The sequence below is a fragment of the Jaculus jaculus genome, chromosome 19 (assembly GCF_020740685.1).
Source record: "Jaculus jaculus isolate mJacJac1 chromosome 19, mJacJac1.mat.Y.cur, whole genome shotgun sequence".
NCBI classification, from domain to species: Eukaryota; Metazoa; Chordata; class Mammalia; order Rodentia; family Dipodidae; genus Jaculus; species Jaculus jaculus.
In genome coordinates, this window is record NC_059120.1 from 6528098 (window position 1) to 6545057 (window position 16960).

At 40.6% G+C, this 16960-nt stretch overlaps 1 protein-coding gene across 5 annotated transcripts in view; it reads left to right on the top strand.

The window, feature by feature from the left end:
* St6galnac3 (ST6 N-acetylgalactosaminide alpha-2,6-sialyltransferase 3) overlaps nucleotides 1-16960 on the top strand; it is a 551413-nt gene that overhangs the window by 471009 nt on the left and 63444 nt on the right. Inside the window, exon 4 of one of the 5 annotated variants that reach the window (XM_045138464.1) lies at nucleotides 12595-13382. The exons of the other annotated variants lie outside the window; for them this stretch is intronic. Coding sequence (XP_044994399.1) covers nucleotides 12595-12622 — 28 coding nt within the window. The 3' untranslated portion in view covers nucleotides 12623-13382. Of the gene's footprint in view, nucleotides 1-12594; nucleotides 13383-16960 lie in introns of those variants that run through there. 5 annotated transcript variants of the gene reach the window in all.

The window sequence follows — 16960 nt, forward strand, 5'->3', positions numbered from 1 at the left end:
GTTTATTTTGGCTTACAGACTCAAAGGGAAGCCCCACAATGGCAAGGGAAAATGATGGCATGAGCAGCAGGTGGTCGTCACCTCCTGGCCAACATCAGATGGACTATAGCAACAAGAGAGAGTAGTGTGCCAAACACTGGCAAGAGGAAGCTGACTATAATACCACAAGTCCATCCCCAACAATACACTGCCTCCAGGAGGCTTTAACTCTATACTCTTTTTGAGACAATGGGAGTTGCCTTTTTAATTGATTCTTTAAGTCCTTTTTAAATGTTTTTTATTCTTTTTTAAATGTTTCCCCTCTCATCTGTTGTCCCCTTCCCCCAACCTCTTTCACTGAACTCCTTCTTCCTTCCAATTAGTCCCTCTTCTATTTTGATGTGATTATATTGTGCAGGTCTGGGACTGGTAAAGATAGCCACTGTGAAATCATAAAGGCAACGGTTACTACTTAGTGACCAGAAGATAGTGTTCCAAGGCCCGTCTCCTCACCCTCTGGTTCTTACATTCTTTGTACCACCTCTTCTGCAATGGTCCCTGAGCCTTGGAGGGTGTGATAGAGAGATATCATTGAGTGCTGAACTCTCAACCACCACTCAATCCTATGTTGAAAATGTTTTCTCGACTGCTGATAGCGTCTTACCATACGTGAATGAACAAGATAATTAAATATTAATAAATTAACATGTAGCTTATGTGTGATCTGCAATGATTACATCAGGATATATGAATGCTCATTTACCATTTCCTTGTGTTGGAAATATTAAAAATTCTCCTGCTAGCTATGGGAAATATTTAATTGATTATTTTCATGCCATCTCTGCCTGTTTTGCTGTAGAAATCCCCTGCTGGTGCTCCAGCCCCCACTTCCCAGTCTCTGCTCTACTATCTGCTTTTTGAGATTAAGTTTTAGCTTTGATATTAAGAGCATGTGAGATTTTCTTTCTTATTCTCACTTAATTTAGTTAATAAAATATCCTCCAGTTTTTATCCTTATTCCTATAAATAATTGAATTTCCTGATTTAATAACAAATGTAGACATGTGGACATGCTTTTTTAATAGAAATATTCATCACAGGTAGCTAGGTTGCTTCGTGTCCACACCATGGCTACTGTAAATACGATGGCAAAAAAAAAAAAAAAAAAAAAAAAAAAAAACCCAAGGCAATGCAAAGTCTCTTCAGTAGATCTATTTAAATACATTTGGTTATATGCCTGGTGGTGTGATTGTATGATCATATGGTAATGATCTTTCAAATTTTTCTGAAGAAACTCCAAACTACTTTTCATAATAGCTGTACGAGTTTACAGTCCCATCAGCACGTGTGAGAGTTGTGCCCTTTCTCCACATCCTTGCTGGCATCTATTAATGGTTGTTTGTTTGCTTGTTTTGATAGTTGCTCTTCTGACTTAAATGAAATGGTTCCCCAGGGTGGCTTTTGTTTGCGTTTCCATTATGATTAGTGATGGTGAGCATGTTTTCATGTGCTTGTTGGCTATTTTTCTCTTCTCTTTTGAGAATTGTCTATTTGGCTCATCTACCCATTTTTAATGGGATTATTTGTGGGGGGATAAATTGTTGGTAAACATTTCCTCACATTATGTAGGCCATTTCTTCACTATGAATGTTTCCTGTGCTGTGCAGGAAACCTTTGGGTCTCATGTAAAAACCCCCTTTTGCACATGTCTGCTTCTGTTGTTGCTGCTTTTAGGGCCACATCCAAAACAGCTTTGTCCAAACCAATGTTCTGAGCCATTTTCTCTGTGTTCTTTTCATCATTTCTTAATTTGGGATCTTACACTTATGCTTTTAATTTGTATTTTGAACACGGAGAAAGATAGAGATTTAGTGAGTTTCTTTTACATGTTGATATCCAGTTTCCTTAGCAACATTTAGAAAAGAGATTTCTTTCTCTAATAACTTAATATCTGCTCAAAAAATCATTTGGTTGGGGCTGAAGGGATGGTTTAGCAGTTAAGGCATTTGCTTGAAAAGCCAAAGGACCCAGGTTCAATTCCTTGGGACCCACGTAAGCCAGATGCACAAGGTGGCACATGTTGCAGGGGCTGGAGACCCCAACATGCCTATTCTCTCCCTCTCTCTCTCCCCACCTATTCTTATTTATTTGTTTATTTGACAGAGGAAAAGGGAGAGAAGAAAAATGAATGGGTGCACCAGGGCCTCCAGCCACTGCAAATGGACTCCAGACATGTGTGCCCTTTTGTGCATCTGGCTAACGTGGGTCCTGGGGAATCAAAACTGGGTCCTTAGGTCATCCTTCCAGCCCAGAGATTTCTTTTTAAAATATCATTTGGTTGGGTGTGAATATGTAAATTAATTACTGTGTAAATATGTAAATTAATTAGTGTGTTTTCTAATTTGTGCTATTTGTATATGTATTTGTTTTTATGCTGACCTCATGCTGTTTGGTGAATATATTTTGAAGTCATACATTGTAATGTCTCCAGCTTTGTTCTTTTTATTTATAATGGGCTTTTGGTCATATGGAGTTTTAGGTGACTCTACAGAAATTTCAGGAGTTTTCTTCCTATGTCTGTGAAGAATGTCATTGATATTTTGATATCTTTGAGCAATACTGAAATTACACCAGTTTAAATTCTTCTAATCAATGGTATCTCCACTTTATAGATGTGTCTCTGTATTTATGGGTGTCCCTTTAATTTATTTCAACATCACTGTTTTATAACTGTCACTGTAGAGTTTGTTCACTTTCTCTGTTAAAATTTTTTCCTAAGGAAGTGTGTGTATGTGTGAGAGAGAGAGGCTGCGTGAATGGCATTGCTGTCTTGATGTATTTCTCAGCAGTGTCCTTATTGTTGCATAAACGATATGGACTTTTACATGTTGATTTTGAATACTGGATCCACTAATTCTAACAGTTTCTAAGTGTTGTTTTCTCTAAATAAAGTCATGTCATAGAGATTATTTATCCTCCTCTTTTCTGTTCGTTGAACTGTATTTTTTTCTCTTGACTTATTGTCTTGTCTTATGGCTGAAGTTTCAAGTACGATATGGATTATATTGAATATGGAAGTGTTTGTCCCATTTGTGCTCTTAAGAGATACAATTTCAGCTCTTTTCATTCAGAACAATGCTGGCTATGGGTTTGTCGTGCATAGTCTTGTGTTTTGAAGTTTATAATCATTCAGCAGAGCTGAATTTTATAAAATGCTTTCTCTGCACTTTTTCTTGTCTTATTGTGTTTGCAAAGATCTTCTAACTGCATTCAAGAGGAGTAATGATGGCCAACTACTTTTATTTTAATGCTAATCATAACTTTCTTAAGTTTTATTATAAATTTGATACTTAGGGTAAGTTTTTCATAAATAATTTTATATAGTATAAGAAGTAAACTCATTTTACTTGTAGTTTACTAATATTTTAAGCACATACACATGTTAAATTTTATTAAATATATTTTCATGACTATTGAGTTTTTCGTAGATTTTTGGTTGTTTGTTAATACTGAGCAGTGCATTAATGGGATTTCGAATGTCAAAACATCTTTCATTTCCTAAGATAATGCTCATTGATTATCAAGAATATTTCAGAGCTGGAGAGCTGGCCTAGCAGTTAAGGTGCTTGACTGTGAAGGCTAAAGAGTTATGTTTGACTCCCCAGTTTCCAAATAAGCCAGATGCACAAGGTGATGCATGCACAAGGTCACACATGTGCACAAAGTGGCTCATGCATGTGAGTTGAATTTCAGTGGTTAGAAGCCCTGGTGTGCCAATTTTCCCCCACTTGCATAAAAAAGGAACATTTCCAAGAAACACTTGAGTCTTATTCTGAAGGACACATATAATTTATATATTGTTGTTGTTTTCTGAGGTAGGGTCTCACTCTAGCCCTGGCTGACCTGGGTTTCACTATCTAGTCTCAGGATGGCCTGGAACTCAAGATGATCCTACTACTTCTCCCTCTTGAGTTCTGGGATTAAAGGTGTGCACCACCACACCTGACTATTCTGAAGATTTTTGAACAGTTACCTGATTTCACATAAGCTATATTTAAATACTTGCAAGTTTAATATAACATTTCTTTATTTTTTGTTCCTAATATTATTTGTATATTTTAATAACAGAACTTATGTAATTGTAGCCAAAGATATGGCTAGAGAGAGATGAGCAGGCAAAAAAAGTGTTAGCTTTGCTTATTTTGGATCTGGAAGAAATAGTAGATCCTCCTCAGAAATATTTCAGGAATTTGAAAAAAAAAATCTATCAGCCAAGAAATTCTTAGGAAACCTGGTCCAGTGCTATAGTCACCTTGTTTGCTAAGGAGATAAATTGTGCTGGCCATTTATCTACAGATCTAGTGACACCTGTATCCAGAATCACTTAGAATATAAGCCTTTAGCTGCTGAAGATAAATGAGTGCTGCTTATAAACTGGACAGCCTTCTTCATGGACCTTGTCCTGGATGTTACTAATGATAGCCAGTGGCCCCACTTACCTTGTTAAAGTCACTTTTGAGCTATGGAGATATCACAGTGGGTACATTGCTTACCTCACTGGCATGGGGACCTAGGTTCAATCTCCAATATGCAAGTAAATTTCCAGGCGTGGACACACATGCCTGAAACACCAGCACGGGGGAGGCAGAGGAGATGGGCCCTGGAGCTCCTGGGCTGGCCAGTCTAGACAAACTGGTGTGTTTCAGGCCAATCAGAGATCATGTTTACTAGCGGGGAACAGCATTTCTGAGCATGATTCCTGCCCTGTTCTTTGGTCTCTACACACATGTGCACACATGAGCATGTGCAGTTGGATGCATGCATGTACTCTCATGCATGGATGAACACACATTTTTTAAAAGTCACCTCCTATTTTTTTCATTTTATATTCAGTTTGATGATAGTATCACTTCTGACATACATGTAAAATCATTGGTAGCAAAAGAACTGTCTTCTGGCTTGTAAGGACAGTGCCTTAGTACTACAAAATAACTTTGATATAATTTCTCGTGGTGATAAAATGCCAGGCCAGTGTAGGTATATAGGTTTAATAGCTGCTGAGCAGTTCTATTTCTGAATATGTGCCCTAATTCCAGGACATATGCATATGATTACCAAGAAGTCACATCCGCTGAGGAATTGTATATACAAACTTGCAGTGTAATGACAAAGCCTGTTGACTTGAAAAAAGATTTCAGAAAGTGATTAGATCACTTAATGCCATTCCTTCATTCAAGGACTGGTAAATATAACACCTTTTTCAAGCTGATCTTATAAAGATCTTACAAAGAGAACAGACTTTTCTCCCCCATAATTTATGTAGTTTATACAGGAAATATACTCAACATCCTGGGAGTTATCTTCTGATTAACTGTGAAGATATAAATACAGAAAAGAAGCAAAACTTCATGGAGTTGGGTCCTAAGTCTCCACCTTTATGGCCTGCACTTGCCAACTATCTCAGTATTTAACAGGTAAAGTACATCTGTGAATTTTAAGTTTCTCTAGTTATAGTTAAGATATGTAAATACATACATACATACACACACACACACACACACACGTATATATATTCCCCCAAAACTTCTGTTACAAGAGGGAAAGGCAGTTAGGTTAACTTTACTCAGCTTAAAAATAAACAATGTAATAAAAGGAATCTCAGCCCAAATGTTGATGGGAGTGCATAGCTAATGAGGATGCTAGAATCGGGTCCTGGCTCATGTTGTTTCTTGGTAGGTGATGTGCTTGGGAGTCCTCCCTCCTCTGGAGGCTGGAGTCAGGAGGTTTAGTTGGTTAGTAAAACCTGATTCTGTAGACCTCTGGCTTGATGTGGAAGTGAGCAGAAACTAGCATTTTGTTCTCTTGGATTTTTTACGCTGGTTGTGTATGTTTTTCTAAGCATTTACACTTATAGGAAGAAAGTTAACACCCTAAGAAAATCTATTAACTCAAAACAGGCTAATGAAAAGCTATTTCATTGCCCTGAAGCAAAAACACATTCTAATCCTTGGGCTGCTAAGAACTAATTCCAGCCTAGAAGTAATTCTAGTTACCAGAATGACCATGATGACAAAATGACTAATACTCCCTGAACAGCTACCACATGCAAGTACTCACTACTCCAAAATAAGTGTTATTTAATACTCAAGAAAAACATGGACAGTAGGTATGATGTCATTTTACTTAGAAATTGAGCCTCAAAAATTTGGATAGTTTACCTAAAGACAAATAAATGTTTTCTTTGGCATTGTAAAATGGAAACATAACAGCTCACTACTGTATTTATAAAATAATGTAAATATTTGTTTTTGAGATAGGTTCTCATGTGGCCCAGGTTGGCCTCCAACTCCCTATGAAGCTAAGTATGATATTGAACTCTTGATCCTCCTGCCTATATCTCCCACATGCTGGGATTACAGGCAGGGGCCATCATACCCAGCAGTGCCCAAGTGTTCATACAAGTTAAAGCGTCCTTAAATAAAATAAAGAGACAATTTAGGAAACCACTAGAAATGTCAGCTTATTAGAGTACATATTTTATTATTTACAGGCACAGAAAGTTATATAAAGTGAAGTTGCTATAAATCTTTAAGATTATAATCCAATCAGTTAAACAAAGACACAGGAGTTACTTAACTAAATAACAATATGTTATCAAATACAAAGTAAGTGATTTTTCTAAGAATTGAAGTGTATTTTATCTTTTGTTTCACATTAGTTATAAAATGATGGAGTGGGATATAAGTCTATATTAACAAATCAGTGAGAGAGACATGGCAAGTGCTAAATGCTGGACACAAAATCAGGCTTTGTTCTCCTAGAGATGAAGGTCATAAAGTCCGAGGTTAAAAGCCACAGCCACAAATGGTTTGAGCTGATGAGAATGTTGTGAAATAACATTACAGTGCTGCCCCTACAATGGAATGAGTATGCCAAAATCCACCAAACCCTCTTTAAAAGGGTGAACTGTGCAGTATACAAATTATATCACAGCTAAGCTATTAAAAACTTTAAAAGGGGGCTGAAGAGATGGCTTAGTGGTTAAGCACTTGCCTGTAAAAGTTAAGGACCTCAGGTCAAGACTTGATTCCCAAGGACCCATGTTAGCCAGATGCACAAGGGGCTGCATGCATCTGGAGTTCATTTGCAGTGGCTGGAAGCTTGGCATACCCATTCTCTCTCTCTCTCTTTCTCTCTCTGCCTCTTTCTCTGTCTGTCACTTTCAAATAAATAAATAAAAATAAACAAAAATTTAAAAAATAAAACCAACAGTAATAAAATCTAGTTAATCATTTCTTTAAAAAACTTTGAAATGGTGAACTGTACACAGTACAAGTTAGATCACAGCTATTAAAAATGATCATTACATACTAAAGAAGAGGATAAGAAATAAGAGGCTGAGATCACAGACAAGGAAATAAGAAAAAAAGAATGCTGGACAGTTAATCCAATTGGAAGGAACCAGCTTAGTGGTGGTGAAAATGATGCCAAGAAAACAAATACAGAATTATATGAGGGTGACTAGGTAGGCCATGCCAATTCTACCATCTTCATTTTTGTTGGCTAATAACCACCACTTCATTAAAAGAAATACTGAGAATGAGCAGCTTAGCAGTTAAGGTGTTTGCCTGAAAAGCCAAAGGACCCTGGTTTGATTCCCCAGGAACCATGTAAGCCATGCACACAAGGTGGTGCATGCACCTGAAGTTTGTTTGCAGTGGCTGGAGGCCCAAGTGCACCCATTCTCTCTCTCTCTCTCTCAATCTCTCTCTCCCCCCCCCCCACCTTTTTCTGTCTCTCCCTCTCAAACAAATAAAATGAAATAAACACTCAGAGTGCCAGATAAGATGGCTCACCCCTGTAATCCCAGCACACAAGAAGTAAAGACAGGGGTGAGGAGTTCATGGCCAGCTTCAGCTACCATGGGGACCTCACAGGAAACCTGATGATGGGAAGCCCCTGTCTCAAAAACAAAAACAAACAAACAAACAAAAAACCAAAAACCTAAAGCAAACAAAATAGCATCCAGGGCTAGTGTTACTCAACACCCCTGCCCAGCTGGAGGATCATTTTATTAACCTATTTCATTTGAAGCAAAATTTGTAATATCCACCCACTGTCTTAAATTCTGCCTTGTAATAACTAACACATTTGTTATGATAACACTTGAAAACTTTTGTTTGTTTGATAAATGATCAAGATCTGTTGTGGATTATAGAATATGCAAATGTTTACACAAGAAGGGTCAAAGAGACAAATTCTAAACTTAGCCTTCTATTCCTGAAACAATCCAAGCTGTTAGCCAGATGTGCAGAAGACAGAATCGCTCACCCAGTGGCTGGCCCAGCTCTTCCCCCTGAAGTGCCTTTGGGCTCTGCATGAACAGAGCCGCCTGGGTGCTATATAGGGAGTTTACTGCTGGCGTCTCTCTGAAACGCTGAGAAGGTCCTGTTGATACTCCTGACATTCAATGTGATCAAGATGTGGCCGTGTCAGACAACCTCGTGGTATGTTTACATTACATAGATAGAAATTTTCTCTTGAGAGTACATTAAATACTTAGCTAACCTCACTAGCCAGTGGTAGGAGCAGTGACCGCAGCTGGACTGAGCCCGCATAGGTGCAGCTTTCGGAAGACTGTGTCCCTGCCCACAAAGGGGCAAGCTGGAAGAAGTGGCACCTATTAGATCTCTAGTGACCCGCAGGCGCCACACGCACTGTCTCCTTCACTTTATTTAAACTAGTGCTCATTTCACCCATACAATTTTCTTCAGTATTTGCCAAAATAAGGCAAGATTTGGCTTCTTACGTCTCAGCAACACCTCAATTGCAAGAGCAGATGTGCTTAGAAACTACTTCAGTTTTGTGTCCCAAAAGCAGTAGAAATAGCAACGAAAATAGAGGCTGGGGAGATTGTTCAGTAGGTAAAGAGCATCCCACTCAAGCTGGAGTGCCTGGGTTCAATTCCCCAGGTCCTACACAGAAAGCTCGAAGCTGTGGTGGGCTTCTGTGGTCCCAGCACACTGACACAAGATGGGGGGCAGAGACAAGGGAGTTTCTGGGGAGTTCAGGGTGCGCCCAGCGAAGAACAATAGTCATGTAAGAATCCCGGAAGAAAAATCCCAACTCAAGATTAGGTGGGAATCTAAGGACAGCCTACAAGTTGTCCTCTGATCTCTAATTATACAGAACAGTATTCAGGTATCCACACTGATACACTCCTGTGTGTGCATAAAAGTCCAAATACATAATAACGAATCCATGATTGATAAGTGAAAATAGTTTGCATTTACTTAGGAGAGTACAGTTCCAAGGTGCTTAACACATCTTGTGTTATTCAACTTACCCAGTTGAGAAAGAAGTATTGTTTATTCATTTCATGTACGTTTTGATTTGATTATGGAAAATCCTGAAGCAAAATTGCACTCCATAGATAGACAAAAGAGTGTCCATAGAAGGCATCTTAGGACCACTTGTTAAAGCATGTTCAGCAAATGTTTTTGCAATTCCTAACCATGTCAAGTTAGGAACAGATAGTAAATGTTTCTACCTTCTTAGGTAGAAAACAATTATAAGCCCCAGTTCAGGGCAGGAAGAACCCATTAAGCATCTCAAATCCAGGAAGGACAGAGTGGTGCCAAGCAATGAACAGGGAATGCAGAAGGACTCGCCTATATGCAAACGTCTCCATTGAGGAAGGTTGTGGAACAGGATGTGGTCCTCCTCCAGCATCACTGCTCCGTTCCTGCTGCGGGCCTCCCTCCTTCTAGGTCATTCTGTAGACCAGAACCTTCCTCAGAATCTGAAGTAAGCTTGCAGCGACTTCCCATGGGGACTCAGGCCACAAGGCCAGGCTGTTTACAGTGCACACCCTTCTTTCTCCTGCGTCTTCCAGCAGCAGTAGCTGGGCACCCTGTTCTCTAAGCCACACGTACACTCCTGCCTCAGTGCCATTGCCATGGCTGAAGACTCCTCCCTGCTCCGCACTGTGTCTCCCTCACATCCTGCTCAGATGCTGCCAAACCAGAAGTGTGTTGTGCTACCCAGAATAAAAGCCCCCTTGATGTCCCGCCTCATCACCCTCTTTTTCCCAGGCTTACACCGTCAAAACGTCTGCTCTGTCTCTCTTCGTTAGGAAGTGCACTACCTGGGAGAAGGTCTGTTCTCTTCCTTGTGACTGCACACCATGGAGTTATACCACGTGCAGCAAAGTAGCCCCTCAGTCACAATGACCAACTTGTCCCAATGTGTGTGTGTGTGAGAGAGAGAATTAGCAAAGAAAATTCCACGTCTTTGTAGCGCACTCTCCCCTGTAAGCTAGGACAGTTTGCCACTCCTACCATTAACAAATAGATGCTGAAAAAAGGAAGTTACAGTGAGGAAGGGAGTGAGCTGGGATGGAAGGGAAGGCAGAGGGAGAAAGAATAACAATAGTTCACTGTTATAAACATGGGAAGCAAAAGATGTCTTTGCACACTGTTTTTAGGGGACATCTGGATCTAATTAAATATGTTTTCGCGCCATGATACACTCTTGTTCTCGGCTTTTATGTCTCATAGCACCATAATACATCTGATTGGAATTGAATGCCATCTTTAATATAGCATGCCAGCTAGTGTAAGCTCTGAGATTATACATATCTATGGGCTCAATCATTCCCTTACTTTTGCTTTGAGTGGAGAAGTGAGGTGTCAGCAACAGAACAATAATCAAAGAAACAGGAGAGTGTTTCAATTACTGTTTACTTATGACATTTTACTAGGACAAATCTAAAATGAAACATTGCTTCCCATGGCATACTAAAATTAAGAAAACAGAGTTCTGAAATGTCATAGTTTTCTTTCCTCTTACACACAGAAACATTTTAAAGCAGTCACACAAGGCAGCTGCTCCTCTAGGCTCAATAACACCTACAAGTGAGTCGGCTAATGATACCTCGGTTTTAATTCCTTGGGTATTCCACAGGTAGCCTTTGAATAACCCAAATCAAATCAGCCAGGTTCTTGTGAGAAATAGATAGATCCCATGTATCTTTACACGTTAACCGTCTGGTACCTTTCCTTTCCTTCCTTTGGCATTTCTTCAGACCAGACTTGACATGGGACTTTGTAGTTAGTGTGAAGACTAAGGAAGACTCGGCCTCTCCACACTCCTCAGCTCCCAGCTGTCAACTTGGGTCGCAGGACCGTAGGAGTTTATGTTGTACTTCCCCTGAAAAAATGACTTTCCTTTGATGACCCACACTAGTTCTATCTTTATGGTGTAAATACAAAGATTAGTGCTGTCTTGAGTTCTTATGACAATGGGACAGGGGCTTTAGAAATCAAATAGAGGACAGAAACACTTAACACTCGAGGTAGGAATTGTATTTGAATCCTGGGTATCCCGATGGTCAAATGAGCGGGAGGAAATTCTTCATCTATTTTTTTCCAGTCATCAAGCCTAGTCAATTCTCAGGTCCCTAACCCCTGCAGAACCAAGGTTACACCTGTGTGTGGCCATGCCCAGCTGTTTATGAAGGTGCTAGGGTATTGAACTGGGGCAGTCTCAGATATTTGAGCCCTTCACACATGCACAGCAAGCATTCTTTTTTACAAGAGTCAGAGAGAGAGAGAGAAACAGAGAGCAAGAGAAGAGAGCGAGAATAGCCTGCCAGGGCCTCCATCATGGCAATCAAACTCCAGATGCATGCGCCACCTTGTGTACATGGGTGACCTTGAACATGTGTCACCTTGTGTGTCTGGCTTATGTGGCATCTGGGGATTCAAACATGGGTCCTTGGGCTTCATAGGTAAGTGCCTTAATTGCTAAGCCATCTCTCCAGGCCAGCAGCAAGCACTCTTAATTGTTGAGCCATCTCTCCAGTCCCATGGTAATTCTATGATGTCATTTTGCCTTGTAAACCACCTGGGGGAGAGAATTACACCCCCAAATCTCTAAGACCTATTCTGTATCAGACTACAGTGCATTCCTGATGTCTGACTTGAACCCTGACCATCTAAGGGCATTATGATCCATCTACATCTCTTCTGATCATTCAGCTGGAGTTAGGCAGTGTGTGTGATTTTAACACACCATTCCCCTGTATAAAAATGTCCTAGGGTTGTGGCCCAGCCCAATTCTATATTGTGCATACTCCCTTTCCTTTGCAGACCATCTCTGTCTCAGCATGAGAGCTGTCTGCAAACCCTGGGCAATCACATTGTAATTTGGAATCGCTACAGGAGCTTGGCTATATTGAACCAGTGTGTGGATTAACACCCACTTTAATACACATGCACACACAGCGATCTATGCACACAGGCGGGTTTTACTCCACCGATGACAGAGGACTGAATTTCTGCATCCCAGAGAAGAGGCTCCGGGAAGGTGCCGAGGAAACGTTGGCACTGCTTAGTGTGCGCGTGTGCACGTGCATGCACAGATGTGCTGTCCCTCCCAGTCTCAGCTTTGCTCAGGGTGACAGGCAGTGCATCCGAGCAGAGCCACCTCAGGTATGAGTGCAAGTGTGAGTTACAGCCATGCCTGCACTAGACGTCTCTTGGAACCTGCTGCAGAAAACTCATTTACCAAATGGATATTGCTAATTCAATTTATTTTGTTCTTTTTTTGTAGCCAGAACAGAAACCTGGAGGAAAATTGAGGAGAATAAATAGGGTTAAACTGCCCCAGAAGATGGCTCATCTGTAGAAGCATCGCAGACATAGAGAGGGTGCAATACAGACCTTAATGACTAATGCTTGTCAAAGAATCCAATAGGCTTTTTGCAAAATAAAGTATCTCCTTTTCCCACCAGCTGATGAACTGTTATCTGGGGAAATGAATTCACTTGTTTGAAGTGAAGGCAGAAAAACACAAAGCTGAACAAAAAACCCTGCTGGTTCCTCGACTTCCATGTTATGTTTTCCTCTCCAAGGCGTCTTTTGTTGTATTGGTGCTACAAAACAAGCTGAAAAAGTGCAAGGGGAAGAGTACATATTCCAGTCTGAAAACAGATTCAGGCCTGCTAAAACTGATCGAGGGAAAATGTGGCAGGTCACACGCGTGCAGGATTTGCCACATGAGCCCAGTGAGAGGAGAGAAAGGTGAAGAGAACCTCTTGTCATGCTACAGAATTAGCCCAGGCCAATCAAAACAAGACTCCTGGGCCCTTCAAAATAACATATTGGAAATAAAGTCACAGCGAGCCCGGTTGTGGGTGTAGCTTTCTTAGCAAACGCTTTCGAAGAAGCGCTGTGTGTGAGCATTTGATTGTGTAAGGAAACCAACCAAACACCAACGCCAGCCTCTCCCAGTATTCACTGTCCTACTAGAACAACCAGAAAAACTTAGGATGGGGGCTAGGGAGCTCCTTCCTCCTGTTTCTGCCCTGCATCTTAATTGTGGCCGTGGGTTAGGCTGTACCTGCAAACACCACAGTACTCATGAGAAGCACTGGGGGATTGGGTACTGCCGGCATTGCTGCTCAATTCCAAGTCGTCCTGATTAGAAATACATTTTATCGCTTGGGCTATTATTATCACGGAGTGGGTTTTTTGCTTTGTTAAGCTGTGAAACTCCTGTGCTTTTGGATTTGGTGCTCATACAGTTAGGGAAAGCAGTTTCCAACACCAGCCCTTCTGTTCCAAAATCGTGTAGCATGGGCCCATGCAGGTCGTGGCCACCTACAAGCATGGTCACTTCCTGCCTGGACCTACATTTGGACCTGATTAATTTTCCATCATAAAGCAGCAATGTCCAGGAAGGGCCTCACCATGCTCTGAACTACAGAAGTAATGGATCTAATTTAGATAGTTAATCCAGCCATTGAAGACTGGTATGCACTCACGTTCATTGAGCTAATAATATCCATCTTAAATCAATAAGAACGTTAAACTTTTATGGACTACCTTTACAAAATATCTTTATAAAAGCTTTATGGAGTCTCATTAAAAGTGCATGTAAAGAAGTAGACACTCTCACCTGTGCTTTGAAAGTTCAGCCTGAAAACCAAGAGGTAAAGTACTTTACCTCTTTCTCTTCAGTTATTTCTCTGTACTATTGATTTCTCTTCGTGATGCATGAGAAGTTGCTCGATTCTATCCATCTTCTCTTATTTTCTTACTTCCCCACTTTGTACCATCACCCTTGACTTACTCTGGGAAAACTCTTCCACACTTCACAGGCAGCTCCTTGGCAACCTGGGCTCCTGCAGCCTCTCCGTCCCTCCCTCTCTCTCTCTGTCCTCACGCGTCTAAACCATGCAGCTGACTCCCACAGTACTACAGTAACAAACTTGTGGATGGCCTCTTGTGCTGCCAGTGGACATGGCAAGTTTCATTTTATTTGTCTTCGTGGGCATTTGACACATCTCCCTTCTCTCAAAATGCTTTCCTCTCCTGTTTTAAGAAATACCACTCTTCCACCCAGTTCTTCTCTTGGTTCTAGGTGATGTCCTTCTCCTCTTCTTCCTATTCTTTCATCTCCTCATTATTGATAATAATTTGGGTACATTCCTTGCAGATAGTTCTGGGATTGATAGTGATAATTTATTTCAAGTCTAGCATAGTTTTTGGCTGATTCACCACATGCCCGCCCTTCCCCTCTTTTCCTCCCTCCCTCATGCCACGCTCTCCTCTTCCCATGTTCACACAGCGACATGTGCCCCACACACGAGTGCTCAAGAACACGCATATACGTGAGAAAAATCTAGAATCCACAAAAAGAGAAAATATGCATATGTGTCTTTCTTTATATATATATATGTATACACACACACACACACACACACACACACACACACACACGTGTGTGTGTGTATAATCACTCTCCCATTTAAAACTTCTCGCTGGTTCCCCTGAACTCATAGACCTTAATTCATTACATGAGACGTTTTGGTCACACATCCTTAACTTATTCCCTTCCTGAAGGGTTTCTCATTCCTATCTGTACAGTTATCTCAAGCTACTTTTATTTTCACAAATAGGTTTCTTTTTTTATCACTGTATACTTTCCTTTTGCCATATATCCCACCCCCTTTCTCATATATCCTCAACTTATTCTTGGATCTGCCACAGCCTCTGCTGAGATGCCTGGCTTCTAACTCTGTCTACTCTTTTGTCTCTCCCCTAGCACTGAGATGATGAGTAAAACTCTATTTCCCTTCATTTGAGCTTGCCGTGCCATATTCAGCAAATGCTTCTAGAATAAATTAATGAAAAAAATGGATTAATGAGTGAGCCCCCCTTGAACTCTTAAACCAAAAAAAAAACAAAAAAACACCCACTGGCTACTTTGATATCTTCTTTGAAGGGGAATAATTTTCACACTGTAATGGCCTGGACTGCATGCACCTGCTGAAGGGCTTTCAAAGCCATGGTTTCATTATAGGTTATGGAAGCCGGGTCCTCTTTCTTTCAGTATTTGTGTTCTGTGAGAAAACACTATTGAGTTACTCACCTCCATTAACCTTTATTTTAAACCTTCAGAGTACTAGAGGTATTTACACTCTTATAAATGCAAACATTTATTTCTTTTAGATAAAAGAATCAGAGGATAGCTAGAATTATAAATAGGAAAGAAAGGCCCATTGTGTCTGTGGTAGTGTGCTTTACTTACCATATATAAAGAGTGACTGGATTCATTATCATTCTGTTATGTATGCGTTAATTCAATTCACATTGTACTGTTTGATTCTGATGGTTTGTAAGGTACTGGTTTATGCTATATCCAGACACACTTGCTTAGCTCTCTCCTAAATAAAAATGAGAGGGGTTTCCCATGCTCTCTTGCAGAACTCTCTTAATAAAAATAATAGCTCTTTTAGGCTTGGGAGGTGACTCAGAGGTTAAAGACACTTGCTTGCAAAGCCTGTTGGCCCAGGTTCCATCCCCCAGTACCCATCTAAAGCCAGATTCACAAAGTGGTGCAAGCATCTGGAGTTTCTTTGCAGTGGCAAGAGGCCCTTCCATGCCCATTAATGGTCTCTTTATGCTCACAAAGAAATAAAGTAAATTGTTTTTTTAAATAACTGCCACTTGAAATAAAATTCATGATGGCATTGCTCGCTGTCTTGTTTTTCTTATGTGTTATTCATGCTTTGTTGAGCAAGTTATCTCTTCCTTGTGAAAAAAAATATATCTTCGTAAATTTAGCAGAGTTACTGTCAGTCTTTCTTGTTTAAATCTTTCTCTGATATGTCCGAGCACCTCGTGGACAATTTTTTACATGAATTTTTTTATTTTAAATTTGTGTGTGCATTGGTGCATGTGAGTGCAGACTTGTGTGTGACATATGGATGTCAGAGGACAACCTCGAAAGTATTAGACCTTGCTTTCGACCTCGTTTGAGACAGAGTCTCGTTGGTGAGCTTCCGGAGATTCTCCCACGTCTCCCTCCCTTCTTCCCCTAGGAGCACCGGAACCGCACCGATGAGCCTCCGCATCTGCCTGCGTGTGGATTGTGGGATCCGAACTCAGATCTTTGTGCTTTCATGGCAAGTGCTTGATCCACTGAGCCGTTTTCCTAGCCCCACGGACTCTCTTTTTTCCTCTCCCTCTCATCATCTAATTTAGTTTATAAACAAGATAATAATATTTCCGTAGCCATATAACTCCCTTTCCTGTTTTTATAATAGAAGAAGATACTTGACTTCCCTGACTGAAGTAGCTCCCAGGCAAATTAAGTGCTGTCAAGTGCACTATAAATGTTGTATGAATGAGTAAACTGAAGGCCAAGTAAACATGAAATGGGATATAGAATAAGAGTGAAAGTATGCCTACTAGTTTTGTTTTTTTTTCCTCTTATTTCATATCCATCGTCTCTTGGTAGTTTTCCCAAGAATACTCAAATGTCCAAGCACTTTATATCCTCATGTCACCTGCTTCTGCACCCCTTCCCCCACCAGTTTGGGGGAAAAATTCTGCCAGTTCACCAGATGCACACTGTTAGCTATGAAAGAACCTCTGGTCTGTCTTGTTAGCGGCTCAGTGAATGCACTCAT